Source organism: Paroedura picta, chromosome 13 (assembly GCF_049243985.1).
Source record: "Paroedura picta isolate Pp20150507F chromosome 13, Ppicta_v3.0, whole genome shotgun sequence".
Lineage (NCBI taxonomy): Eukaryota > Metazoa > Chordata > Lepidosauria > Squamata > Gekkonidae > Paroedura > Paroedura picta.
The window spans coordinates 9,276,665-9,304,465 of NC_135381.1; the positions used below are offsets into that span (position 1 = coordinate 9,276,665).

At 46.1% G+C, this 27,801-nt stretch overlaps 2 protein-coding genes across 3 annotated transcripts in view; one reads left to right on the forward strand and one right to left on the reverse strand.

Moving 5' to 3' along the window:
- The window catches only part of YDJC (YdjC chitooligosaccharide deacetylase homolog), a 34,262-nt gene extending 32,760 nt beyond the window's left edge, over positions 1-1,502 (forward strand). Inside the window, exon 6 of the mRNA XM_077307934.1 lies at positions 1,241-1,502. Coding sequence (XP_077164049.1) covers positions 1,241-1,340 — 100 coding nt within the window. The 3' untranslated portion in view covers positions 1,341-1,502. The remainder of the gene's footprint in view (positions 1-1,240) is intronic.
- On the reverse strand, positions 1-26,389 carry UBE2L3 (ubiquitin conjugating enzyme E2 L3). 2 transcript variants are annotated; one of them, XM_077307936.1, is made up of 4 exons: positions 26,199-26,389; positions 10,889-10,984; positions 5,147-5,333; positions 1-2,018 (listed from the first exon to the last, which is right to left on the reverse strand). In XM_077307936.1, the coding sequence occupies exons 1-4, from the start codon at positions 26,223-26,225 to the stop codon at positions 1,864-1,866; spliced, it is 465 nt and encodes a 154-aa protein (XP_077164051.1). In that variant the 5' UTR covers positions 26,226-26,389; the 3' UTR covers positions 1-1,863. The 2 variants fall into 2 exon arrangements, with proteins under 2 accessions (XP_077164051.1, XP_077164052.1); XM_077307937.1 differs by lacking the exon at positions 26,199-26,389 and adding an exon at positions 25,619-25,642.
- Between the last annotated feature and the right edge of the window lie 1,412 nt (positions 26,390-27,801).

Here is a 27,801-nt window from a genome sequence, read left to right on the forward strand (position 1 = left end):
TTGTGGAAATTTCTGTAATTAGACAGTGCTGATCACCAAGCCGGAACACATACACACATAGGAAATGCCAAGTGTCCTTAAGGTAGGTTTTTCCCCCCTCTTTTTAAACTTTAATCGCTACCAAAGAATTTGTCTAAGAACACTTAAAAACAGAGATGCTTCATACCCAAACTTATAAAGAAAAACTTAAAAAAAAAAACTTTTCAAAAGAGGTACTTGGCTGTCAATCTCCTTAAGTTTTTAAATCAAAGTTGGGAGAAGGAAAGGGAAGAGAAAGGAGAGATAGAAAAACAGGTTACTCTACTGCTCCCTTTACACTCACTAGCACTGGAAGGTCGCAGTGGCAAAGACTACTGACAAACCCCGGGTTGTATCAGGATTCACTTATGCAATTGCCCGCAAAACAGAAAGGACATAGGTTCCTACTCTCTGCTAAGATACCACCAGGAAAGGAGAGAAATGCCTTCTTAAACCAGGCACTCTGACACAGCGGCTGAGACATCCCCTGGCACGATCGCATTTTACTGTGTCCTAAAGTATTAAGAACAAACAGAAAGGGTGGGATGAATGACTGCGATTACCGGGGGAGGACAAAGAATCCTTTCCAGAGACGAGGAAGATTAATCAAATCATCTAGATCTAGAGTGGCAAATTTCAGGCTTCTGATGTTTGGCCACTTATGGCTTGATGGGAATTCCACACCGCGATTTGCAACAGAAAGAGACAAGCTGGTTCTCGAATGGGGAAGTCCCATTGACCATTTCATAGCAGAGAGGTAATATTATGGAAAGACACTCTCATTTCCTCCCCCTTAAAATATTAAGGTTTCAAGAAGCGCTCCCTCTGAACACTCACCCCCCAAGGGGGTGGAGGACAAGGGTTGTCTCAAGTTTCTTTTTTCTGTTTTAAAACAGCTTTGGTACCTCTTGGTCCCTCATCTGAAATCCTTCCAAGCTGGTTGTAACACTGTTCTCAGCTATTCTTTCTAACAGGTAGTCTGCATAGATATTCCGTGAACAACCCCCCTCTCCCCACCCACCCCAATCCCACTATTCTTTTGCTACGGAAAACCCTGTGTCAAACTTTCCAAAAAGCAGGACGTAGAAATCATATTTTAATTCACTCGTGCACACAGAAGCTTGGACTTTCCCATTTAATAAACATTATTGTGGTAACATCAGCCAAATTTACATAAGATCTGGGTTTTTGGTTCTGATTATTATTCTTTTTTCTTTTGCAGTGTACATGTGGTGATTTCTATTATGTTACAAACTGAAGTTAAAACAAACTTGGGATCAAGTTTCATGAAGTGCAGCGCGACGTTTAAGAGAGGGAAATAAAAGAAGCAAATGGCCAAACGTTCAATTTTCTTCTTCTCTTTTTTTTTTCTGCCAGGGCAAACAATAGAATTTCGCTAAGACATCAGTGTGATGGTGGTTCGCTGTTTTTGGAGGGGGAAAAACGGGGGAGGGGGGAATTGCAAGGGGGGGGGCGGGGAACAAGAAATAACAGCCACAACCTTCTGAACTTATAAGGGCAGATTATAAGTCTAAGATATTTTTCATAAATTCTGACAAGGAGAAGAGGAAAAAAAAAAGAAACGGCATCCTTTAAAGTATATTGAAGCAGTGATTTTAAACAAAGAAAGCAGAACTAGAACATCTTTAAATTTTTAATCCTTTCTTTAGAGGTTGCCTAGACCACTTTTGATTAAGAAACTGTAGAAAGTTAGTAACAGCCACAAGTTAACACCGAAAGGTGGCACTTGTCAATTTTCCAGAGAGTCCTGCTTTTGTGGGGGTGTCTGAAATGCACTGCTCCAGATCTTCTATCGCACACTGCTGACATCAACTGTGCCAGAGCTTAGTCCACTGGTCGCTTTTCACCATATTTCTTTGTAAACTCTTCAGCGTTCTTACAGAATTTTTTACGGTCCTTAGAGTATTCTTCGGCTAGGTCGGCCCGCAGTGGGTGCTCGGGCTGGGGATCGTTCACCAGTGCGATGAGGGACTGGATTACTGTCGAAAGAAGCACAGACGCTGTTAGCGGGGAAAACAGAATCAATGGTCCTTACAACACAATCCTTAAAGCTTTTTTTATTTATTTATTTTTTTTGGGGGGGGGTTGTATTTCTGTTAAATTCCCTGTGCTTTTCCTGATCTGCTCAAGGGACGCAGACGCTGCAAAACGAAACCAAATGAGAACAAAACGACGGAGGCGGGCGAGCGCTCCGACCATCGGGCACTTACGGGAATTTTTAAAATATGCCGACTGAGTGCCCTGGCACCTTCGCAACCTTTGTCTGGCAATGCCAGACGAGCAGCCTGTCCGCCTCTTGCCGCATAACAAAAGAGGAGACCGAAAGCACCTTCTTCTAGCGCAAGCTTTTGCAAGTCAGAGCTCACTTCTTCCCAGGCATCTGCATAAACTGGCATGCTGCTGTTTAAGCTTGCCTGGGGAGAGGTGCCCCCCATGGAAAGAGCCCAATTGCTAAAGGTGGAGGCCCCCGCAGGAGGGCCTTTGAAGCAGCTCTTATCAAGGCTGATCTGGGTTACCTGGAAGAACGCGGTCCTTCAAGAATTATGGTGGCATAAACAGAAACAAGGGGAACAAACCCAAATTTAAACGGCGATCCTAAATCTGGCATGGTGCCAGGGAGGAGCGCTGAAGCAGAATCAGGGAAACTTGGGAGTCAAAACCTGAGCTCAACTATTCACAGAAGTGCGATCTGAAGCCACCTGCTTTCGAGCTTTCTGCCTGACCTACCGCAAATGAATAGGAGGAGCTGGTTGCTGAGCTTCATAGACGGGATCAGACGTAATAAATAAGTCCCATAGCGCTGTGGGGCTTGTGTTTGTGCATAATCTGCCTTCAAGTTGTTGTCAATTTATGGGGACATTGGTGAGGGGCTTTCAAGGGAAGGGAGAAGCAAAGGTGGTTTCGCCCTTGCCTTCCGCTGTGGAGTCTTCCTTACGGGTCTCCCTACCAAGTACAAGCCCTGCTTAGCTTCTGAGATTGGGCTATACCATGTTGCCTCCCCCTCCCGGTGTGGGGCTTACCTCCAAGCAAGTCACAGCCATTTGCAAATCAGCCTGTGATCCAATTACCTCTGCTACTCATGGAATACAGCGTGAGTTTAAAGGAACAACATGTTAATATTCCTCCTCCAGGGTGGCTAATGGGAGAAGCCTTTGTGAGGAGGAGTTCTGCATGGAAAGCAGAGCTTCTGAATATGTAAACTTGCCAGTCTGAGGCTTCTTAACTGAGAGCCAGTGTGTCAGTCTTGTCTGGAATGATCTGTGCCTTTTACCCAGTGCTGAAAGAGACTCGTAGATAGCCACTGGTTATCTGGCTAGGACTTCAGCTGGCGTTCTCAATAAAGGCCGCTGTGTCATCCTTTTAGTTCTTCAGGGTTCAGTTCAACAACTCACAGCACATCCAGCCAAAGAGCTCTGTGCAGGGCAGAAACTCACAAAGCCTATGGGCCAACGAATTTGTCTCGCAGCTATTACCTGAAACCCGTTTCGTATGTACAGCCAGCTGCTCGACTGAACTCGCAGGCCATCCTGCTGGAATATTGGCCGCTTCCCTGCCTGAGAAACTTGCTTGGAAAAATGGGGGCGAAAAGCCTCTAATGTGCTGAAGCGAAGAAGCCAAGGACGAACGGAGGGCCCTACGGATTTGCTCAAAGGTTTTCTTGGTGCAAAAAAAAAATAATTTAAAAAAATGCTGCTTCGGTCATGAGGGGGCTGGCGCAAGCCTTTGACCACAAGCCCTCACAATACAGCTGTCAGACAGATGTGCCCTTGGCTGTGTTGCTGCCCGGCTTTGGTGCCAACCCTGCTGTTCATTCATTTTAATAAACAGCATTGCATGAAGCGGGGAGGGAACAAAAGCATGCAGTGGCCACTCTCTGCTCCAAACGGTTATCGAGATTATCTCCCTGTTTGTTTGCAGCATGCTGAGTCAGTGATCGTGACGCACCTAAGCGCTGCCAGAAGTGCGCAAATAGCCTTGGCAGCAGCTCCAAGACTCTGCCAGAGATCAGATAGGCAACTCGAAACCTGACAAGAGGCCAGCTCGGAGTCCCGTAGCGAAGGTAACGTCAACATTTGTGTGGAGAAGAATTATTACCGGTATACTTTGTGTGTGTGTGGGTTTTTTTGTCTTTTAACATCAGTCTGTTCAACTACTATGTAGCATCAGGGTGATAATCCTACCAACACTCACACTCTTCTAAGCACGGACTTCGACGGACACAATGGTATTTGGGATTGAAGTGAGGAAATTACTCTGTTAAATCTGTCCCACTTAATATTTCTGTAAGGGCTTGGAGGAGGAGCGTGTTTCATGGCTTAAGTGCCACTCAGCGCTTAACACCCACTCAGGGTGGCTGTCCCGCCCTTGAGTGCCTCCTCCTCAAACCGGTTTGCCTGTCTGTCAAGTGGCTAGCCAATCGCCTTCCGTACCCCACCTCTGACCACCCCCCTCCTTCCGCTTCCCTCTGAGGCTTGGAGGCTGCAGATCCCTTCTGCATGAGAGCTGCCCCTGCTGGTGAGTTCCCTAACAGCTTTCTGCAGCCTGTCCAGGTCCTTGGGGGAGGCCGTCTGCAGAGTTCTTCCATGCCACCCCCCCAATCTAGAGTTCGTATTCCTGAATGCAATGGGCTTGGTCCCTAGCTAGCTACATTACATTGTGCATGGAACTGTCTAGGCAATTTCTCTGGACCTTGTGCAAACTTGTAACAGGTCCACACCTGCAGAAGTTCGCATTCCTTAAAGCAACCTTATGAATCATATGAGGAGGGGAAAAATCTATTTGATTTTTATGATATGGCAAGTACCCCCCCCCCCCCACAAGCTCAATGCATGATCCTGCTTTGGAAGCCAGCGACGCACAGCTGCTGGGAGGACGGCAGAACAGTCGGTGTTGATATTCTCCAACCAAGTTTTCTCAATGCATCCCACATATTCACGAACAAGGAAGGGAGTCATGTGTTGCTGCATTTCCAGTTATGCCGTTAATAAGGATTCAAATAGATCAGTACACACAACACGGGCAATCTCGGGCCTTTGAAGCTGTTCAGTCCATACTAAAATTTGGCTTAGCGGCAGGCGGCGTGGCTAAACCCCTTCCCACATCTTACCTTGATCGGTTTTGGTGGCTGGCTTCCAGTTTTCAGCACTAATTACCGGCAGACAAACCTGGCCCTTTTCATCGATGTTAGGGTGATAGATCTTTGTTTTAAATGTAATCTTAGGAGGTTTGAATGGATACTCTGCTGGAAAGTTGATTTCGATTCTGAACGCACCCTTATCGTACGGTGGATTGTCCTGTCGGAGAGAAGGCAAAACGGTAAGATCTGCACTAGACTGGGAAAAGTAATATTTCGAGGGTTTAGCTAGGGCAGTAGTTTCTAAACTTTCAGTTTGGGGAACGACAACTCCCAATTTTTCTCGGTATGGTGAACCACTTAAAAAAGGGGGGGGCATGCACAAATCAATAAAAATGGCCTGTGACCCAATCCCACAGGCTTCATAACCCAAACGTTTGGAAGCACTGATCTATAGAGCATGTATTTCAGAACTGTGAACATTCCTGTGATAACCACATTCTCAGGGCTAATCATTTTTACCTGCTTACAGTGTTAAAATTGTATGCTAGAAAGTCAAAATGCATGATTTGCGGAAAAGATACAACTGGCTGATAAGGAGGAACACACTTCACAAGGAATGTACTGGAGAGCACCTGGGGAGCTGAACCTGGAAGGGTATCTGAGGCTGCTATTATACACACTGTGGCTCATTTGAAAAAAAACATCTCTCCCTGCAACAGCAGGGTAACAGAAGTACTAGGAGCCAGTCAAGGGGACATTTTCCTTATAATTATTTTCTTTAGAACAATGGCATCATAAAGGGCTCAGATTTGATCAAGGGAGGGGGAGGGAACCCTGTATTATTCTCTATGAAATATGGCTATTATTCTGACAAGTGTGGATATTTATTATTTATGAACAGGATTTTTCTCCTGCTTTTCCGTCCTTCAGACGGCCTCCTGGGCAGCTAAACATACAAATTAAAAACTCTTCACAGAAGCTATTAAAACCAAGATGCAACGACATCAGTACAGCAAGTTAAAACCGGAGCTTAAACTAAGTACAAGAGATAAAAACGATCGTTAAAACATTAGGGAGGGGGGAATGGGTCCACTGCAAAGTTGCCAACTCCAGGGTGGGCAACCTCTGGGGATTTTGGGGTGGAGCTTGGGAAGAACAGGGAACTCAGTGGGGTAAAACGATTTTAAAATGGGGCACAATGATTTTTTAGGATGCTTTGGGCTGATCCTGTGTTGAGCAGGGGACTGGACTAGATGGCCTGTATGGCCCCTTCCAACTCTATGATTCTATGATTCTAAAATTATGTAGAACATCTGTCTGTGCATGCCAGTCAAGAGGCTAGGAGCCAAAGAGCAATGCAACTAATTCCATACATTCAAGTTGACTTTGCGTTTAAATGTCCTGACTGGCCACTCAATCCCCAACCAGATGACATTTCAAAAGCATTCTGTGATATGGAAGCAGGAAGTAGGCTCAAAGGAGGGGAGGGGGGATTAAGAAAAAGATCCCTTCAGGATTTGTTACTTGCATGCCCTTAGATCTGGAGTGTGCCTGCACATGAAACCTTATACCCAGAATTAAACTTTGTCGGTCTTAAAAGTACCACCGGACGAAAACTTCGTTCGATGCCTCAGACCGACGCACATATCCTCTTGAATTTATACTGTTCCAGCTATTCAACCTCAAAGGAGAGTGAGATCTGGAAAAGGGCTTAGAACACGAGCAGCAGAATGGCTCAGGGATGTGACAGGGATGTTCTCACAGAACTGAAAGGTTATGCGTCTTGCTACCAGGGAAAATCTACGTGCAAGAAAGCTACGCACGGCAAACAGTCCTCCTGAGCACCCTTATATTTGTGGAAGCTCACCACAAAGTTATGATCACAAAAACTTTTTGTTCATGAAAGCAGGTCCAACACTGCGAGATATGAGATTCCTACAGTGGAAACTTGACCAAAGACTCTTAACCACATGAGCCATTTAACACCTACTACTTGCTCGAGTCAAAGGAATGGACAGCAACCTATCTGGCTGCTACGTTTTAATCCCACCCTTCTACCAAGCAGCTCTGCCTGGTCTAGACACTTTTCTCATCTCTCATTTTTTGCATAACCATTGTGAGAGACAGGGTTAGGATGGGAAAGGCCAAGAGAAGAAGAGTTGGTACTTATATGCTGCTTTTCTCTACCCGAAGGAGCCTCAAAGCGGCTTACAATCACCTTCCCTTCCTCTCCCCACAACAGACACCCTTTGAGGAAGGTGAGGCTCAGGGAGCCCTGATATTCCTGCTCGGTCAGAACAGCTTTCTCAGTGCAGTGGCGAGCCCAAAGTCACCCAGCTGGGTGCATGTGAGGATGCAAGGAATTAATCCTGTCTCATAAGATTAGAAGTCTGTGCTCCTAACCACTACACCAAGCTGGCTCTCTAGTAAGCTTTTTGACTGAGTGCAAAATTGAACCTGAATCTCCCAAATCTTCGCCCAACGCTCTACCGGTTATGCAACACTGGCTTTCTCCGATGTGTGAATGCTGCAACCTGTAACCAATCATGATGTGTGTTTTAATATCTCTCTATGCTAATGGATCTGTTGGCACTGCTTCTGATGTAAAGGTCAAAGTCTTCAAGGTAAAACATTGGCCTGATTTCTTGTGATAACCAACAAGGTTGGACAGCTCTCGGTAACTCGGTCTGTTCCCGCCCCACCCACCCCCCACTTTGCATACGAATATATCTATGGAGCATTCAAGACAAGGGCAGAATTACAAGAGGCACTTCATGAAACTTGCATGAATTCCACTCACATGTACCTCTTTTGGGTGCTAGAATTATGTCTTCTGAGAGAAGGAAACCCCAAGAACAAAGAAGATTGATATCATGTGTCCTCAAGTAGCCTTAGCAACACGTCAGGACACAAAAGAGATAAAATCTTGAATGGAAATTGGTTATTGGACTCGCGCTGCAGCCCCTGATCAAATTGCTCTGGCACTCGGAACATCAGCACATTGTATTACACTCTGGAACCAGAGCAGGTCCATGCTTGATCATCAAAGGGAACTCCTGTCCAAGAGGTCTGTCCTACCTCCCTAAACCAAACTAGACTTAGGTGTTGGGAATCCATCCAATACCAGTAAACTGAAGTAGCCCCATCCCAGAAAACCAACTAGGACAAAATTCATAAACATTACAGGATGGTTTTCCGCCCATGACGAAAGGCCCTAGAGAAAAGTTGTGATTTACGAGAAGGCTGAGTCCTTTAGGCATGTCACTGTTGACATACTGGAGGTTCTGCCCATGTCCTGAACTTATTTCTGTCATGGTGGAGCCTCTAGACCAACCTTTTGACCATGGAGGAACCCCTGAAAGATGTTTCAGGCTTTGAGGAACCCCAGAAGTGGACACATGCCACTTCAGTGAAGTAGGCATGGAAGAAAGATGCGGGAGCCAGCCAATCAACCAATCAATAGATCATTCACCGTATCCATAGTGAAGAGACTAGCCCTGTAGAACAACAGGGCATGTGGGCTCCAGTGATATCAATGGCCATCCGATCTTCTGAGAAAAGCCGTGTTACCCCTGGGAGATCTTGGAACTCTGGTTGGGAATCCCTGCTCTAGACCTTGGTCTGAACCAATAACATTAGCAAGCCTCAGCACCTAAAATTTTATGGAAAGCCTAAATAAAATTAACAACTCTGGCATTTATCTGTTTTTTTTTAAACATTACATTCTGTTATTCCAAAGAGGTTCAACAACACCCAGGAGAACACCAGACTGAAAATGCATTTAGAACCACTATCATCTTAACAGGACACACCGAACAGAATGAGGATAAAACTCAAAATCGCCGTTCCAATTAACAGACCATTCAAAACAAGAATTTTTCCAACTTCCTCCAGAAGGATGTAAACAGTGGGACCATCAGCTAAAAAGGGGCTGCTTCAGAGGGACATTCACAAGTGGCGGTGTCCTGACCAGAGTCTCCCTGGAGAAGCATGGGAAGTTTCATATGGGAGAAGCTGTTTCCTGAGGCCCCCTATTCTAAAAATCACCTGCCCCTCCAGAATTATATGGTGAGAGGAGGGGGACAGATCCTTCTGCAGCACTCCTACCAAGGAGTCTGCCCATACCGATTGATTTGGCTTGAAAGAGTAAGGCACCTGTTATGTTTTCTTTCACTACATCCCTTCCACGCTCATCCAAAAGCTCGAAGCACAAAATATGCAGCTGCTCCGGCACTGACGCTAGAAACCGTCTGGCTCAGTTTGCTTTTGTGGCGTGGCCCTTGCTGGGGACCCAGTGGCTGCGGTGCTTGCAGCCAGATGCCACTCACCCAATGGCCCCGTTCTTGAGAGCGAGCACCTTTACATGGAAGCTAGGTGGGCTGCTCCCCTGACTTGCCTCCATGCAAGAAGCTGGGTGCTTGGCTGCAAGCCCTACATGGTCCTAAGACACAACCAATAGGAGCTGCTGCAAGAACAAAGACTTTTGAAAACTTGAGGCACCGACCGCAAACGGCAACACAAATATGATTTCTACTGAGTATTCTTTCTGGCTTTGTGTGTGTTTGTTGAGTCCAGTCATGTCGTTTTCAGCTTATGGAAGCCTTATTATGAATTAATACCCTCCCAAATGTCCTCTCATTACCCGCTTTCTGATTGTAGTCAGGCATATTAATTGTTATTATTATTGTATTAAACTGCAGTCAGGCAGACTAGGTTTTTTGTTTGTTTGTTTTAAACAGCTGTGTACTCTTTATGAACTAAATTATGTACAGGGTTCACAAATCAACCAATTTAACTCTGTATTTCCTGGTACTACAAGCACAAGCAAAGCTTCTTTAGGAAGACACACAACCTTGCTTTGATGGATCCATCTCTCAAAACCCAGTGTTAAGTTAGAACAGGCTTTCTCAACCAGGGTTTCATGAAACCCTGGGGTTTCTTGGCGGCCCTGGAAGGGTTTCCTAAATGGGTAGGAGTTAATTAATTTTAATATATTTTCCAAATCTGTTAAACATTTATCGAGTGATATGACCATATACGGCCTGGAGGGGGTAGTCTAGAGGGGGTGGGGAGGAGCCCCAGGTGAGTGTGTACCCAGGTACGCTTCCCAACCATATTCTGCACCATCGTACCACTTCTGAGGTTCCTCAAAGCCTAAAGAATGTTTCAGGGGTTTCTCACCAGTTGAGAAAGGCATGGTTAGGATCAGGCTCAAAATCCTTCACATTCATAAAGCTTTCTGGCTGACTTTGGACTAGTCATTCTCCAAGGCAGCTTCCCTCACAGAATTATCATAAAGATAAAATTTGATAAAGATAAAATCGGTGCATGGGAGCTTCCTTATGGTCCTTGGAAGAAGGAAAAGACCAAAGTCCTGAAGAGGAAATAAATGACGGAGTCTCCAGAGGGTGCTGGAAATGATCCCACATTACTTATTCATAACACCATTTCCTCAGTTGAACTAACTCATTGGCTCAGGTGTCTTTCTACAAATACTGCCACAGCCCTGGCTTATGCTAACAATGCCTATTAATTAGCCCAACGGGACAGTTTACAAATCTTGGATGATTCTCCAGCAAGTTCATCACCACGTACGGATGACTGATTCTGGGAAGGATCAAGGGGGTGGCAGGTGACAGTGGATGAGCGATAGGGTTGTGAGTGTCCTGCGCAGTGCAGGGGGTTGGACTAGATGACCCAGGAGGTTCCTTCCAACTCTATGATTCTATGACCTGCACGTCAAAAGTCTTAACAAGTTGCTTCCATACTCACAGGAACAATAAGGCCTTGCCAAGTCAATAAGTTAGCTTCGTCGACTTGGATATTACGGAAGTTCTTCATTCCACATTTGCGGATTTCTTCAAGCTCCTGTAAATCAAACCAAGCAGAAGGCTAAGTTAGCAAGAACAGTCAGCAAAACAGTTTTGATACGGTTCACAGGAAACCTCAAGTGTCCATCTGAATTCTTCTTTTCATACGGAATTCAGAGTGAGTCAGTTGCTAAAAATACAACTGCTGGACGTGGTTAAAACACTTGGATCCTGTTTTTTTTGTCCCCCCCCCCCCCCATTTCAACCTGCTGGCAGCAGGCTTGAAAATAGCATTAAAAAGTAAGTCACCAATTCAAGGGGAGAATAAGAAACTTAAAACCCGGCAACATCCTCACTCAAAGGAGAAATGAAAAGAAGATGCAGGAGCCTTTCAAAAAGGCCAGGCTTTCACTGCCTGTTGAAGGACGGGTGGGAAGGAAGACCAGCAAGTTCCTACCGGAAAAAGTATTTAACAAGTGCGGTGCCACAGCAGAAGAAGCCCTGTCCCTCAACTCAAATTTCTGAGGGTGACGGGATACATGACAGACCCCACATGCTGGCCCGAAAGGTCAGGTCATACGGATGGAGCTGATCCTTCTGAACCAACTGCAGCCTCAAAGGCAGCACCCCAAAGAGTGTACCACAGTAATCCAATCTGGATGTTACCAGCACGTGACCAAACGGGGCAAGTTCATCTTCAGCTTGTGTTCCCTAACTATCCTGAGCGCTTGACTGTAATACGCACAAAGGCTCAAAGTGATTTCATTTGCATTTCTCTGGCACTCTCTTCTGTCGGATGCAAAACAAAACAGGTCACCCCGAAGTTAAACCCTTTTAAGTCCAGTTGATTTGATCCATGGTGTGATAGAGACGGGGCTAGAAAGTGCTGCAGTCTGCCTGCATCATGCCATCGGCATTTCCTAGCACTACTGAGTACATAACGAACGTTATCACTGCAACTGCTACAGCAACCATGTTAAGTCAGGTCAGGGTTACCATCGCCAGACTGCAAATGGAAGGATGAGATGCAGAAAGAGCGGCTTTCCACCAATTAGACAGGGTTTAAATCAAGAATAAAAAACCCCAGCAACAAAGAGATTGAATGAATCATCTATTTACAGCAAACTTTGTCTTCCTGAAATGCAAGTTATCTCCCAAACAGACGCACGCGCTAACTGGATGCTATAACAAAAACATAATACTGGCTTGCAAATAGGATACAACCCAGGAACATAACCCAAAACTTCTGGTTGCAAGACTACTACTACTACTACTACTACTACTACTACTACTACTACTACTACTACTACTACTACTACTACTACTACTACTACTACTACCTGCCATTCTCAAGTGGCTTGTGGCAGGTTACAACAGTCTGAATAAAATCCCCAATAAAACTCTCCTTAAAGCCCCAGACATAAAAACACAGAATCCATAGTCACAAAATCAAAAAAGAGATAAGATATGGCGGAAAAACAAACCAATTCCATAACAATTATGTCTCATAAGAGGGAGGAGGGAAGAGGGGGCAGATGGAACCTGTGGCCACCGATACACATAACTCTATCCTGAAAGGGAAGTCATACAGATCTTCCTTAGCTCGCTGGCCTCAACCATAGACCTGGTGGAAGAGCTCTGTTTTGCAGGCCCTGCGGAACGCTGGAAGCATGATTGTGCCACTTCTGGGGTTTCTCAAAGCCTGAAGAGCGTTTCAGGGGTTTCTCAACAGTAAAAGAAAAGTTGAGAAAGGCGGGTTTAGAGACAGATTTCTCTGTACTTGCTTCATTCCTCTGAGGATATGAAGCAAGAGCGCTTACTTGAAGACGAAGGCTATGACTGTGTACACACGTATTCCGGAGTCTTACTGAACAAAACAGAATTTATTTCCGAGTCAACCTGTCCAGGACTTCTAAGAAGCAAGAGTCAACAATAGAATAAAATAAAATGCAGCACAATTATGACACAAGCGTTGCTCAAGTACCTTTTCCTCTGGTTCTTTTACACAGAAAGCAGCCACGCTTGGTCAGACAACAGCAAATTACAAGATCCTGGTGTGTGGTGGTGGTGGTGGGTGGGGAGTTGGCCTGAGTTTTATACTCCTCCTTCTCTTGCAAATGGTCATATCAATAAATGCTTCTGAGGAAAACATCCCTTCGTGATCGCATCGTAAACCCTTCAGCACGGAACCGCGGAACCGAATACATGTGGCGGACTGTCACCTGAGCCAGAGAGAAATCTCTTGCTGGCATTATGAGGTTGATGAGCTGGGGCCTGGAGGTGATCATATCCTTCCACCGAATTCCCCCCAAAGATATGCACTTGGAACTCTTTCTAGTTGTGGCAAGCCTGGCCGGCCCAGGAAAAAGAGGAGCAAAGTCCCAACACTCCCTGACTTCAGAAGCCAGGCCACCACTAAAATCAACACGCAAACACACCTGTTGCCTTGTTATCATGCACAAAGCCCATCTTTCAGCACAATGGTTCTCAAGATGGGGATCTATTAATTCAACCTATACCAGGCAAAGAGAAAAAACACACACACACACAACTAAAACGAGAAATCATGTGCAAAAGCCCTATGCAAAAATATGGGTTTTCCCCCGACCTTTTTTTATCAGAGCCAAGTTCCTGAATATGACAACCACGAAAAGGTCACCAGTTCTGTGAGCCAACATCCATGCTCCTTAACCAGCAGTTACAGATATTCGAAATTTTAAACTGAACATACTGTTTAGCTAGAGATAAAACAGGACAAAAAATCCATCTATGGGGACTCAGTGAAGAATGCTGGCGGCGTCACCTGGATCTTTGCTGACTTGCTAGTAAATAGGTTTAGCGGCGAAGGCAAAGATTCTGGCTCCATATGTTCACCAAGTACGCACCGCAGGAAATACAGTGGCGTCAGCATTGGGATCCAGAAACGCCAAACAAAAATACTGTATTTACTTAAAAGGAAGAGGACCCCTAAGGTAACATTCAAATGGGCAGCTGTGCTGGCCGGAAGCGGCAGAACAAAGTCAGAGTCCGGTGGCACCTTTTACGACCAACCTTTTATTCAAAGTATATGAGCTTTCATGTGCATGCATGCTTCCTCAGACACATCCAGGACATACATTGAATAAAACTTTGTTGGTCTTAAAAGGTGACACTAAATTAGTTCTGCTGAAAGTAAGATGACAACAATCAGGTTATACACATTTTTTAAAAATTGCCCAATATAACTGTAAACTGTATGTGAATGTAAAATGACGTCCTCTTTTATAGGATGGCATACCTGGAAAAACACCTAGCCTTGCATTTATTTATAGTGTATAAACTGGCATCAGAGAGGTGCAGTATAAAAGACCTTATCCAAAAGGCACTAACAGAACTGAGAGATTCACCATACCAGGCCTACCCCATGCTTCAACACTCATTCTTCCTCTACCAAGAGGCCTGCTCGTCAATAATGCGAAAAGGTAACTAGTTGGGTCTTGAGTGTTAAGTTATCCCTGCCCATCTAACCAAAGCCCTGACTATATTATTGCCCTTCCATCGCATATTTTTGCCCTTCCATCACATCTCTATGGTCAAAAATCTCTCTCCTTCTGGCGACGGGCATTACGGCTCTAACAATTCCTGTTTCAATGTTTGAGAACTCTTTTACGGGAAGGCCTAACTTAATTAGACCACAGTGGTGGCTGGCTGATACGAGATTAGACATGAGTACTAAAAATACCCGGTCAGTCTGGTCTTCCAGCTGATGTCTATCACAATGTATACAACCAATAACAAAACAGTTTTTCATATGAATCTTTTGCTGCATCGTCAGTGAAGAGAAGAATTTAAAAAAAGGCCACACTGGTGGAAATCCTTTGTATTGCTCGCTGTAAGGTTACACACAGAATGCCAAAGGATCAGTTAAAATGTGCAATTAAATACAGTAAAAAAATCTGTGGTACTCTTTAAATGGCTCATTAATCTCACATGGACCTGTGGAAATAAGGACATAAGAAGAACCCCGCTAGATCTGACTAGTGGTCCATCTAGACCAGCATCCTCTCTTACACAGTGGCCAACTACTACTATGGAGGGCCAAACAGAGCATAGAGGCCAGCGTCTTCCCCCTGTGCTGCCTCCTAGTACTGGAACCCAGAGTTCTGTCTCTGAACACGGAGGTTCCCTTTAGTCATCATGGCTAGTAGAAGAAAAAGAGTTGGTTCTTATAAGCCACTTTTCTCTACCCAAAGGAGTCTCAAAGCAGCTTACATTCACCTTCCCTTTCCTTTCCCCGTAATAGAGGCCCTGTGAGGAGGGTGAGGCTGAGAGAGCCTTGATATTTCTGATCAGTCAAAACAGCTTTATTAGTGCTGTGGCGAGCCCAAGGTCACCCAGCTGGTTGCACGTGGGTGAACACGGAATCAAACCCGGCTGGCCAGATTAGAAGACCGCATTCCTAACCACCACACCAAGCTGGCTCTTGATGGATCTCTCTTCCATGAATAAACACAAAGATGCTCAAGAACACAGATAGACAGTAGCCTCTGCAAACCTCAGACTTTTGAGTTTCAGTCAAACCTTTCTCTTGCTGTGCCTAATCACATGTGTGGTTATACCCTATCTACTCCTCCGATTCACAAACCAATCAGCAGTGCTAAATCAAAACACACCTAAAGGGCTTCCTGGTGCTCAAAAACGGCTAACACGTAAGCATTTACATATATGAAGACCGATACCCCGCTTTTCTAACATGAAGGAAATAAAATCTGACATTATGTGCCCATGTGCTATATCATCACACACTTATCACAGCAGCGCCTACATGCACAGAGTCCAGCCTGACGCGCTGCCATGATGCGCAATAAAACAAAGTCCTCGCCTAGGGAGTAAACAGGTGAGTGCAAATAATTCAACCTAGCTCAGACAATAACAGGGTCTCAGAAGGGAATACAAAAAGTGGCCCTGGAGGTCTTTAAATGCAAGTATACTATTCTCAGTCACTCTTGCACTGGTGACCTGGAAACAGCTGATACACCTCACGATGCCAGTCTTTTGCCAATTTACCTTCATCAGGCTCTATGTGACCATACGGTGCTCCTACGGATGCTCCGTGCAGATTACAGAATTGTGTTCACACTAGGAAGCGATACCGTTAAGGTGGGGGGCAGGGAATAGACCAACCAATACCAAGTGATGCATACATCACAGCCTTTTCCACTGTCCCATTTAGGTTAACGGCATAGGTTTAGAATTTGTCAGCGGAGAATGAGGCTTGGCTGACAAAGGGACAGCCACCGTCTTGTTAGATAAAAATTTGGAAGGCAAGGAGTGGCATATGGGAAAGTGGGTCAGATGCTGTAGATACAAGGGGAAGGAAGGCACCGCAGAATTAGATGGCGAGGACTATTTTTAGAAGTTAACCACTCGTGTTATCACTGGCTTCTTCCCTCAGCCAAATGTGGGGGGGGGACACAACAGATTTTGCATTGAAAAATTGCATATGCAGCCCCCAAGCCGCCTGCTGCAGAAAACGCTGTCCTTTATTCCACTCCAGTTTGATGTCCCTGTCTTATCTGAACAATAATTTCAATAATCTATCAAGTTGGCACCTGTCATGTCTATCAAAGAGTCCTACCTGACTTCCTGCCGCCCACTGCAGGGCGCTGCCAGCAGCAGCTGCGCAGTGCCATGCTGAGGGGGAGCCCCAGCCATGGCGGCCATTGGAGAGCACCAAAGGTGAGCCGGCGGCAGAGCGGCAGGGCAGCCCCCGAGGCAGTAGCCGGGGAGGAGGGGGAGGAGGAGCCACAGCCCGGTACTGACTGATCCACAGACCAGGACTGGTCTCTGGACCGGGGGACGGGAACAGCTGCTCTAGGTCATGACACGGACATGAGCATTGGCGAACCAACTCAATCTCTCTCGCCTTGAAAGGCTTTACTTCAAAATTTACCACTGGTTCTCCAAGAAAGATCACGGGATAAACATATCATGTTCCAGAGGGTTGCCAAGAGTTAACCCTGGAGGCGAATGTTGGCATGTAGCGTGTCGTTGTGAAATTTCTCATGCAGGACATAACAGCCGTTCAACATACTTGGGTGACAATGCTGAGGCGGGGGGACCGGCATATACGGTTGCTCTCCTCGGCCACATATCTGTCACTCTGCCGGTCGTTTCCGTTTCAGGAAACACATTCAGCAAATGAATCCCCGCCCACAAAATGAAATGACTGCTATGCTTCTGATGTTCACAGTTTACCTTAAATTTATTTAAAGGGAGATGAGAGTCACATTGGTTCTCCTCTCCCTCAACCTTGAGTGCATTAACATTGAATACCGACCTGACCATTTTGCTCTACAACCACAGGGTATCTATTTCCTGGAAAAAGGAAAAGCAGGCCTGCTGCAATGCATAAACATTACTGGAAGTTGCGTGTGTGCTTGTGGGTCAGGTTTTGCTACTCCTTGCTGGAAAAACGGTTCAGGAATCCTGACCAAAGAAAGAGATGAAATTTTAAAAATCGCCAAATGTTTATAAAACAGAGACGCTGAAGAGTCTTGTCATTTATTTTACCTGTGAGGTAAGCCTCTGCATTTTCATTTCCTGCTCTGAAGTCATCAGTTTTACAAATGACGACAGTCTGCACTGTGGCAAGCATTCAGAACATTTATTTTATTTATTTTATTTTCTTGAATTTCTATACCGCCCTCCCATAAGGCTCAGGGCAGTTTATATAAAACATCATGAATACACGTCATAACCTAGTGACAACAAACATATCAGTGGCTCCAAAATTGATCATAATAGACTACAACAGATTCACCGTGTGACAGCAACTTTCAACTTTTAACATTAACCCATGGGATGTCAGCACGGCTCAAATCATGGAGGGGGATGTTTGGGGGACCAACAGATGTTGTTGAGTCGGCCAGCCTCAACCAAATGCCTGGTGGAAGAACTCCCTTTTACCCGCCCTTCGGAATTATGGTAGTTCAGGAAGGGCCCTGATTTCTTCAGGGAGCTCGTTCCATCAGGTGGGGGCCCATTCTTACAAGAAGGCTCTGGCCATGGTTGAAGTCCAGCATGCCAGGGATCACCAGCCAGTTGGTGGTGGCAGAGCGTAGGGCTCTCCAGTACACTGGGACCAGACTACATATGGCCTTGAAGGTGATTACCAAATACCTTAAACCTGATCCGGAATTGAACTGGGAGCCAGCGGAGTTGTTGAAGCGCAGGCTGGATGTGAGATCTCCACAGTGCATTTATGAGGATACCAACCGCAGGATTTTGGACCAGTTGCAGTTTCTGGATCAAGGTTAAAGGAAGGCATGCATAGAGCAAGTCGCAGAAGTCTTGTCTAGAGGTGACTGTCGCACAGATCACTGTGGCTAGGTGTTCTGGGGCCAAGTAGGGTGCTAGTAGCCTGGCTTGGCGTAGGTGGTAAAAGGCCTGCTGCACTACTCTCGTGACCTGTCCCTTCATGGAGAAGGAGGCGTAGAGGATCACACCCAGGTTTCTCGCGGAGTGAGCTATTGACAGCTGCACTCTGTCCAGGTTGGGTAGGCGTCCTTCCTCGCCTGCTCACTTCCTAACCAGCCATAAGACCTCCAACTTTGAAGAGCTGAGTTTCAGACAACTCTGTTTGAGCCACCTCGTCACCACTTCCAAGCATCTGGCTAAGGATTCTGGGGGAGAATCAGGGCGGCCATCCATCAGGAGGAAGAGCTGGGTGTCATCTGTGTATTGGTGGCAACCCAGCCGAAACCTCCACACCAGTTGAGCAAGAGGGTCCATGAAGATGTTAAATAAGATAGGAGAGAGGACTGCTCCCTGTGGGTCTCCACATGTGAGCTGACGAATAGATACTCTCCTATTACTGGGAGATACTCCTAGTAATAGGAGTAGATACTCCTAGTAAAAGGTTAGATACTCTCCTATTACTAGATACTCTCCTATTACTACCCTCTGTCCGCAACCCCATACCCCGGTGTTGGCAAGGCGGTGAGCTAAAAGCCTGTGATTGACTATGTCAAACGCTGCTGCCAGATCTAAGAGTACAAGCAGCGTTGACCTGCCTCGGTCCAGCTGGCAGCAGAGGTCATCCATCAGGGCGACTAGCGTGGCTTCTACCCCATGGCCAAGCCAGAAACCTGACTGAACTGGGTCAAGGGCTGCCACACACACACACCTTCCACGCTGGTGATCATGTGTATCCCAAATAGGAAATTCATACACAAATACGCCCACCCCACTTTGCATAAATCTGATTGTTAACTTCTGCAGATGTGCAAATTTAAAAATAGCACGCTGGCTAACATGATAGCTGGGCAGAGCAAGTCTATGACTTGTTTCAAATGAGCAGGAAAACCAAACTAGACGCTTGCCCCTCTTTCACATGAGTCATAGTCTGGTATTGATTTTTGGAATCTTCCGTACCTGAACGTCAAGAGCAACGGTTGGCATTTGAAGCCTCTTTTTATACCCCAGCTGTAAACACAGTCAGAATCTACTTCCGGGGGGGGGGGGGGGGATTCAACAACAGAACTGCCAATTTCACAAAAGTTCGAGCCAGGTTTTATAATTTGCCATCTTTTATTAGTTCTTTTTTTTAAAAAAACACAGGGGGCAGTCATTCTAGAACAGGGGTAGTCAAACTGCGGCCCTCCAGATGTCCATGGACTACAATTCCCATGAGCCCCTGCCAGCATTTGCTGGCAGGGGCTCATGGGAATTGTAGTCCATGGACATCTGGAGGGCCGCAGTTTGACTACCCCTGTACTTTCTAACCAAACATAGTCTTTTACTCCACAGAGTGAACATGGGAAGCTCAGCAAGCCAGAGACAAACGCACTCAGACCAAACAGGCTTGAGTGACCTTCATAGAATTACGAGGCAAAAGCAGAAAAATCTCACCAGTGCGATGACACACTCTTCACAATGGTATGATTACAAATGCATACCACGAATGTTAGTAACACGGGCGGGGCTACAGCTTCTAATATATGCACAAGAGCAGTTGCTGAGTAAACGTTTGATGCTGCAGTTCAAGGATACGACAAAAGTGCTGTTAAAATAAACCAGCCTGCTTGTTCCCTAGCTCTTTCCTGGTTCCATGCATTACATGGGCCCAGAGTTTCAAAGCCAAGCTGCTTTAGCGTTTCAAATACAGCCGTGACTTGGAAGAAAAGCCCCGATTAAGTCATACTACTTGATACTTCAGCTATCAGTTCTCTCCCAAAGGAGCTGGTGCCATATCAACACCAAATATCAATCCCAAAAATTTATTTATTTTTAGATTTCTACATCGCCGTTCTCTTCTCGCGGCGGTTTCCAACATCAGTAAATACAATAAAACCCATAAAGCATCCCATTAAAACAATTACAAATTATCACAATTAGACAGATGGCGAATCAATCCTATAGGCGCCCTAATCCTCAATATCCCCTCCCCCCGTTCAGCCCAAGGGTCAATTCTCTTATAGTTGGAGCGAGGAAGGGGGATCCTCTGATGAAAACACCCGGGTGCCGCCCTGGCCTCAACCATAAGTCTGGCGGAAGAACCCTGTCTTGGAGGCCCCGCGGAAAGCTGGCAACTCCCACATATCACATACATAAGAGAGTATTCTTGATTAGGTTAACTGTGCCGGGTAACATGCAAAGTTTCATATAACACAGATGCCTTCTCTCACTAAACTTTGTCTCATTATTTCACTGCTACCTTGCTACTGCTACTGCTAACTTGCCCCTACTGTGACTTAGCCTCTTGTGGCGCAGGGCGGTAAGGAAGCCAACATGCTGTCTGAAGCTCTGCCCATGAGGCTGGGAGTTCAATCCCAGCAGCCGGCTCAAGGTTGACTCAGCCTTCCATCCTTCCGAGGTCGGTAAAATGAGTACCCAGCTTGCTGCTGGGGGGTAAAACGGTAATGACTGGGGAAGGCACTGGCAAACCACCCCGTATTGAGTCTGCCAAGAAAACGCTAGAGGGCATCACCCCAAGGGTGAGACATGACTCGGTGCTTGCACAGGGGATACCTTTACTTTTACTGTGATTTAGAGGGGCGGGGTGGAAAGCACAGAAAAGGAAAATATAATTTTATAGACTGATTGAGGGGTGTCATGAATAACCATCATGAGGAGCTTTTGTGTGAGCCAGCAGCCCAGGGAGAGCCCTCCCACCCTGTTTGCTGTTCACAGCTTATCAGTTAGTCCTAGAATTTCTTCCCTTATTTGGGCAGGCTGGTCGACCCACCTACCCCTACGTGGCCAATGATGGGCCTGGAGGAGGTGGGTTGACCCAGCCTTCAAACCTTGGCTGACTCCTCTCCTCTTAGTTGTTCCTCTTTTCATTGGTGATGGCTGCAGCTGGAGTTGAGAGGTGAGTCCTCCACTGGTGGGGGCAGTGGCAGGTGGAGGAGTAACCCAGTAGCGCGAGGTTGGGACAACTTCACTGGGCTGCTCTGGACCTTGGCAGGCGGGTGGGAGGCCAAGAGGCCTGTCCAAGCCTCATGCTACTTGATGTTGCTGTGGGCTGGTTTTTGGCCTGCACCTTGACCTGTCAACATGAGGCTAGGGCGACTTTGCTGGACAACTCAGGATCTTGGCAGGTGGATGGGACGCTACTTGCTGTTGCCTGGATTTCGGCCTGCACTGTGGCTAGTTGGCATAAGGCTGGGGTGACCTCGCTGGGCCACTCTGGACCTTGGTGGACAGGTGAGCAAGAAGTCACTTTTGGAGATGTGGCAGAGAGGCGTGGACAACTGACATCATTCCCTGGTACCTTGAAGCCTGAAAAATATTTCAGCAGTACCACCATGGTCAAAAGGTTAAAAAAGGCTGGCCTAGAGGAACTATGTGCAGGCAGTGGTACATAAAAACAACACCTCTACACCAACCCAATAACCCCCATATACTCTATAGCAGAGGTAGTCAAACTGCGGCCCTCCAGATGTCCAAATGCTGGCAGGGGACTCCTGGGAATTGTAGTCCATGGACATCTGGAGGGCCGCAGTTTGACTACCCCTGCTCTATAGTATATACTCTTTTCAAAAATGTCCTGTGCTGGAGCTGTTCTCCAGCACTGGAGCAGGAGAAAAAAACAGCTACTGCCTGGCACTTTGAAAACACAGTATGAGGCAGCCTGCACATGAGTCCATGATCTGCTGCCAGTAAGTTTGGGCAACTTCAGCTCGTATGATGCGGACATGACACATTACATGTTAGTGTTGAGGCCCAGATTTCTATACACATCCAAGAAAAGGGGGGGGGGATGAAGAATACAATGGGAGGGGACAGACATTGCATATAAAGTGCTCTGTGTAGTGTAGAAGAATTAATCCAGACAATTGCCCAGGCAATGAAAGATTGCAAACCCCAAACACTCTTTGCTTCTTGTACAATAATCTCACTGGTACATATTTGGAAGCAACAGCAAGGTAGCTCTAGTCCAATCCAAAGGTAATATATTTGTGGAGAATCCACTCAACCCCCATTTAAACCATCATTTGTACGCCACAGGCAGGGAGGGGATGCACATTAGAGAACTAAATAAAATACAGGAATGTTTACAAAAGCAAATGTAAAATGGTTGCCTAGGTGGCATCAGTTTCCAAAACAGAGGTATCAACTAAGAAACGCACGGCATAAAAACAAAATCTTTACCAAATGGCGCATTGTCACTGCAAAGGGTGGGTAGGCGCAGTAGCCTTGGTTGGCACTTAAAAAGTCTGAGCACTCCTACACAGGGGTGATACAGTGTGGGAATGCTCAGTGACAAAAGCATTTCAGAAAAATAAACACGGAGGGGGGGGGAAATCCCCCAAATGGGCATAGCGTGCGTGGGGAGGGAAACAGTTGTGTCAGCTGTCACCACTCGCATCACAGGCATCATCCAACAGGTGCACATGACACACAGGCGGTCACATTCCACATGGCAGTTGCAACAGCAGAGGATGAACTTACTGCCTTGCTGGGAAGGGATGGGGATGATGCTGGAGATCATGATGGTAGCAATTTCCTAGATAAAAAAATATAGTTCATTCCTAACTTGGAGAAGGAAGCAACTCGCCATGCAAGCATGACCCTTAAGGAAAACGTCCACACAGCTTGCAAACAAACTACATCCCACGAGACACATGAGGATACACTCCGGCACAGAGAGGGCTTCTACATGGGTGGCATTTTGAAGAACAAATATTTTAATTGGAGGTCACCAAGAGATATATTTGGATACTTTTCATTAGTGTGGGAACCTCTCCATTTGTATTGTTTACCACCTTATAGTCCCCATTACATCACATGAGTGTATTTAAATACCGGACCACTGATGAAGGACCTGAGGTGGGCTGAAACGCGTTTTGTTATTTTGTTATTTATCCATGTGTCAAAATGTTTTGGATCTGTGCAATGGAACATGATATGCATTGCTGTTTTTAAGTTTTATACATGCACATGTTTTGTAAAAAATATTTGCATTTTAATTTTTTATACTTCTACCTATTCTGCTGCTGCTAAACTTTTTAGGTTCAGAACTTACAAGCAATGAGTAACAGAACACATTTGATTGCACCAAGCCTGTCAGAAACTCTGATAGGAAAAAAGCTAATATTCAGTTTCACTGTTGTTATTTTTTTAAACTTCTTTAGAGACTTATATTTTGACACAGAGCAGCTTACTATGACAAGGTTTGAGAATCGCTGCTTTACAACACAGAACTAATTCTAACTACTTCAAATTCCCTGCACTTAAGGACTACTTAAGAAGATTTGCGGGAGCATTACAACTACTGAATTTCTAGAAAGGGCTATTTATTTAAAAGCACCATAAAAGGGAACACTTTACAATTTCCCATGTAACAGGTGGAAGCTAAGTACTAAAATTGTATTTACTTCATTTATACCCTGCATTTCTCACCAATGGGTACCCAAATGGGGCTTTCAATGATTTCTGTGTTTTATCCTCACAACTACAATGTGAACTAGGTGAGGCTTAAAGTGTCACCTCACAAAAGTGCAAATTTGAACCTGGGTCTCCAAAATCCAATACCCTGACAACCAGCTCTGCAGTGTGAGTTCTCTCTCAGTTGCTACACACTCTATATAGTGAAGCATTCCTCTTGTTTTACTAGATTCAATGTGATATTTTTATAGAAGGCTCTTCCAGATCAAAACCCTAACTCCATCATATTTAGTTGGAACAGAAGGTCTGTTGGGATGAAGTTTGTCCTCAGTCAAGCAACATATGCAACTTCTATAAAAGCCACCCTTGCCTGGCTAGCCTCATCTTGGAAACCGAGCATGGCTGGCCCAAGGAATACCACATACAAATCAATGAATGGCAAAAGTCTTTAGTACCAATGAGCAATAAAATCAATAGCAAATCAAACACAGGCAAATTAGGTTAAAACTGTATTTAACCTAAAGGCAGTGAGGCTAAAACTGCATCTTTCATTCAAACCATGATCAGCAGATATTATCAAATTGTTACTTAAATCACACCCTGGGGAAGAATATTCCAGCTGTTAGGTGCTGTCACGATAACAGAGACATATGTTTCACTTTCCTTTTTGAGAGAGTGATGCCTTTTCCTGATTCACTCCAGAAAGCGAATGACGGTCACACCACCCCTGTTGCAATAACACATGTACATGGGCAGTGAAGGAAGATTAACACACACATACTGTGCGTGCCATGTGACAGGAAACCTCCCAAAGTTGCCAATATTAGTAACTGCTTACAGTTGTAGCAATGGAACCATAATCTGGATAAGTGCAGAAATTATCCTGTGATTCCACAAACAGCTCAATTACCATTTATTATATAATAACTTACTTTCCTTTATAACATTATTTGGCTTTAATCCTTAAGTTATTATAATTTATCATGTGGGGGAATAAAAAGTCTATTAATGTTAATTTTATGTTGAGTTGCCAAGCAATAGGAGGCCAGTGACTTAGTAGTATACGGGTCCACGTTCCATAGTAGAAAATACAGATCTTGCTTTACTTTTATAAGATTTTTCTTTTCCAATAGCAGTTGAATCCATCTTTCTCCTTATTGAAGTTTGAGGATTCATAAACTGGGTGAGCCAGAGTACCTATTTTTCAGTGTTACAAAAACACCTTCATTCTGAAAAAGAGATTCCCAGATAGCAGCCTTTCATTTCTAGGATCAGTAGAAAAATAAAATTCCAGGCCAGTAGCACCCAAAAGACCACTCTGAACATTCAAATCCTGACAGAAGTGCCAAGCACCTCTTTTGTACACTGCGACTATAATAACAACAGCATAGCGCTTAAATTATATTGTAATAGTTGCAAAAGCTGTACATGGACAGCGCTAACCATACAGCTCAGTCAAAGAAACCAAACTCAGTAGGTGCTTTTGCAGGTAGACCGAAACCGAAGTCAAGTATCCAGAGCAGCTTTTGCTGTGGACTTTTAGAGCGCCTGAACTGGGCACCTCTGAGAATGCTCAGCACTTCCTGGATCGATCATTTCTGAAAGAAGGCGGCAGGCTGTGAATGAACCCAAATTAACCCACGCCTCACCTAATCCCTGAACTCGAGGAGGAGAAGGAGGATCAAGTTTTCTTTAACCCCTATTTATTGCTCTCTACCCAGAAAAGAACAGCTGAAGGCAGCTTCCAGGATGGCCGCCTATCCCTATTGCCAACCGCCCCACCCGAAGCGACTTTTGAACCCAGTTTCTCGGCTCCCACCTTTGAAAGGGAGATTTTAAATTTCGCTTCCACAAAGGCCGTGTTGGGCTCTTTTGCGGCGGAAGGAAGCCGCCGCCCATCCCGAGCGGGCCAGGGCCGCTGACACCTCGGCCCTGCTCCCTGCCGGCCCGGCGAGGGCCCTGCCCGGCCGCCCTTCTTCACGCTCCGGGGGCGGGCGAGGGACTCCAGCGGCGATCCCCCTTTGCTTAGTCACCGCGGCGGGGACCCCTCTGGGCCCAAGGCGGCGGGACGGCTCGCCTCCTTCCCCTCCCTTCCCCCCCGGCCGGGTCCCGGTCCTTCCCGAGGCGCCGAGCCCCGTCCCAAGGCCGGTCCGGAGGGAGACCCCTCTCCGCCGCCGCCGCGGCCTAGGCGCTGCCTCCTTCCCCTCAGGCGCCGGCGGGGCGGCCCCAAAACGCCGAGCGGAAGCTGCTCGTCTGCCCCCCGAGCGCGGCGAGGAGGGCCCGGCTGCCGAGGGAGAACGGGAGCCCCGCCGCCGCGAGAGGAAGGGGAGAGGAAGCCCCTCCGCCCCCTCCCCTCGCGGCCCGCCGCGGCCCTGCCCGGCTGCAAGCCTGGATGTTACCTTCATCAGCCTCCTGCTGGCCGCCATCTTGGATCTGCTGCCGCTGCCCCACAATGCATGGCGGCTGCGGGCGAGGCGGCGGCTACATAGTCCCCGCGCGCTTCCTGGAGCTGGCACGCGCGGCGCGCGGGGGCAGGGAGGGGGAGAGCGCGGGTGCGCGCGCGCGCCCCCCTTGCCTGAGGGAAGCCGGGAGGTCGCGCGGGGGAAAGGAGATGGGTGGGCGCGCGGCGGGGTCCGGAGGGCGACGGGCCCCGCACCTGTCCTCAGGTGTTCCCCGCAGGAAGTCGGGTGGCCGGCCTCCAGCGCTTGAGGCTCCCCCAGAGCAGGCGCTGCTCTGTTCGCGGACCAGGGAGAACCGAAAGGGATACAATCCGTTTTAGGGAAATGTCAACAAGAGCTCAAATGTTTAAAAACCATAAAGGAATGGCTCCTCTGCTCTGGAAGTTCCCTTGAAAGAACCAGTGTAGTTTTCTGCTGTTGTTTTTGAATAAATGGTTGCATTTATCACAGCTTATTTGGGAGCCTTAATTCACTGTTTTGTTCCTTTGTTTCATTATTCTATGACACAGTGTTTGCTTAGCCTCCAGGCTATGCCTGGAGATCTCCTGGAATTACAACTGCTTTTTAGGTTGGCGAGGTCCGATGCCTGGGAAGAAAATGAGCCCTTTGGATATTGATTGCATTGTTGTTAGGCTGAGGTCCGTCCCTGAAGCCTTCTCCCAAATCAACAAATAACATCAAGGGAAATAAAAACCCAACCTGGAAAACAGAAGAGAACTACAAAAGCTAGGGAGATAAAGCCAAATATAGAAAAATAGAAACAATTTATTATTAGAGCTCAAAAATGTTTAAAAACTATAAAATAATACCTATTGGGCACACATTAAACATTTCAGTGTGTACACACATGCCAACAAGTTTGGACCTAATGTGTTTTGATCATACATCTTCATCAGAGGCCAATATGTAGATAGTTTTTTTTCAATTTACAACTTTTTAAATTGATATGGCTGGTTCTGGTCCTGCAAAGGTATTTGTATTGTCAAGAATTTTGTGAGCTGTGAGCTATAAACTTTTATTATAAACCATCTTGAGCCATAAGGGAAGGTGGTATAGAAATAAATACATCCAGTTATTGTCAAGAAGCTTTAGCAATTGGTTTAAGAATTAAATTATTTTTTCCTTCACATGGAATTGTTAATTTCTGTTTGACCATGTGGCCAACCTTATCTAGGACCTCCTGGTGGTGCCTGGAGATCCCCCAAAGTAATCACACAGATCATTTCCCCTAAGAATTGATGCTTTGCGTGGTGGGTTTTATGACAGCTGAGATGAATGCTTCCTTATTTTGATGGGCAAGGTTCTACACACACAAAAATGAAACTAAATTCTTATTTAACAAGCCTTTTATTTTATAAGTGATGAAGTGATGATGCCATGGACACTGTAAACATGTGACCTCAGGGGGAGTGTCAGGGAGGCATGGCAAACTGGCATCACTTCTGGGATTACGTGAAGCCTGTAGAGTATTTCAGGGGTTACTCCATGGTCAAAAGGTTAAGAAGGCTGGGCTAAGGACAGGCCAGAGGGTGGGACCCTATCC

What these genes read in the sequence shown, in the direction of transcription:
- UBE2L3 (XM_077307936.1), bottom strand. Translation starts at nt 26,225, where the DNA reads ATGGCGGCCAGCAGGAGGCTGATGAAG. An exon ending in CCAGCAGGAGGCTGATGAAG is followed by an intron (nt 10,985 to 26,198) that starts GTAACATCCAGG and finishes TTTGATTTACAG; the next exon opens with GAGCTTGAAGAAATCCGCAA. An exon ending in GGCAAGGCCTTATTGTTCCT is followed by an intron (nt 5,334 to 10,888) that starts GTGAGTATGGAA and finishes TCTCTCCGACAG; the next exon opens with GACAATCCACCGTACGATAA.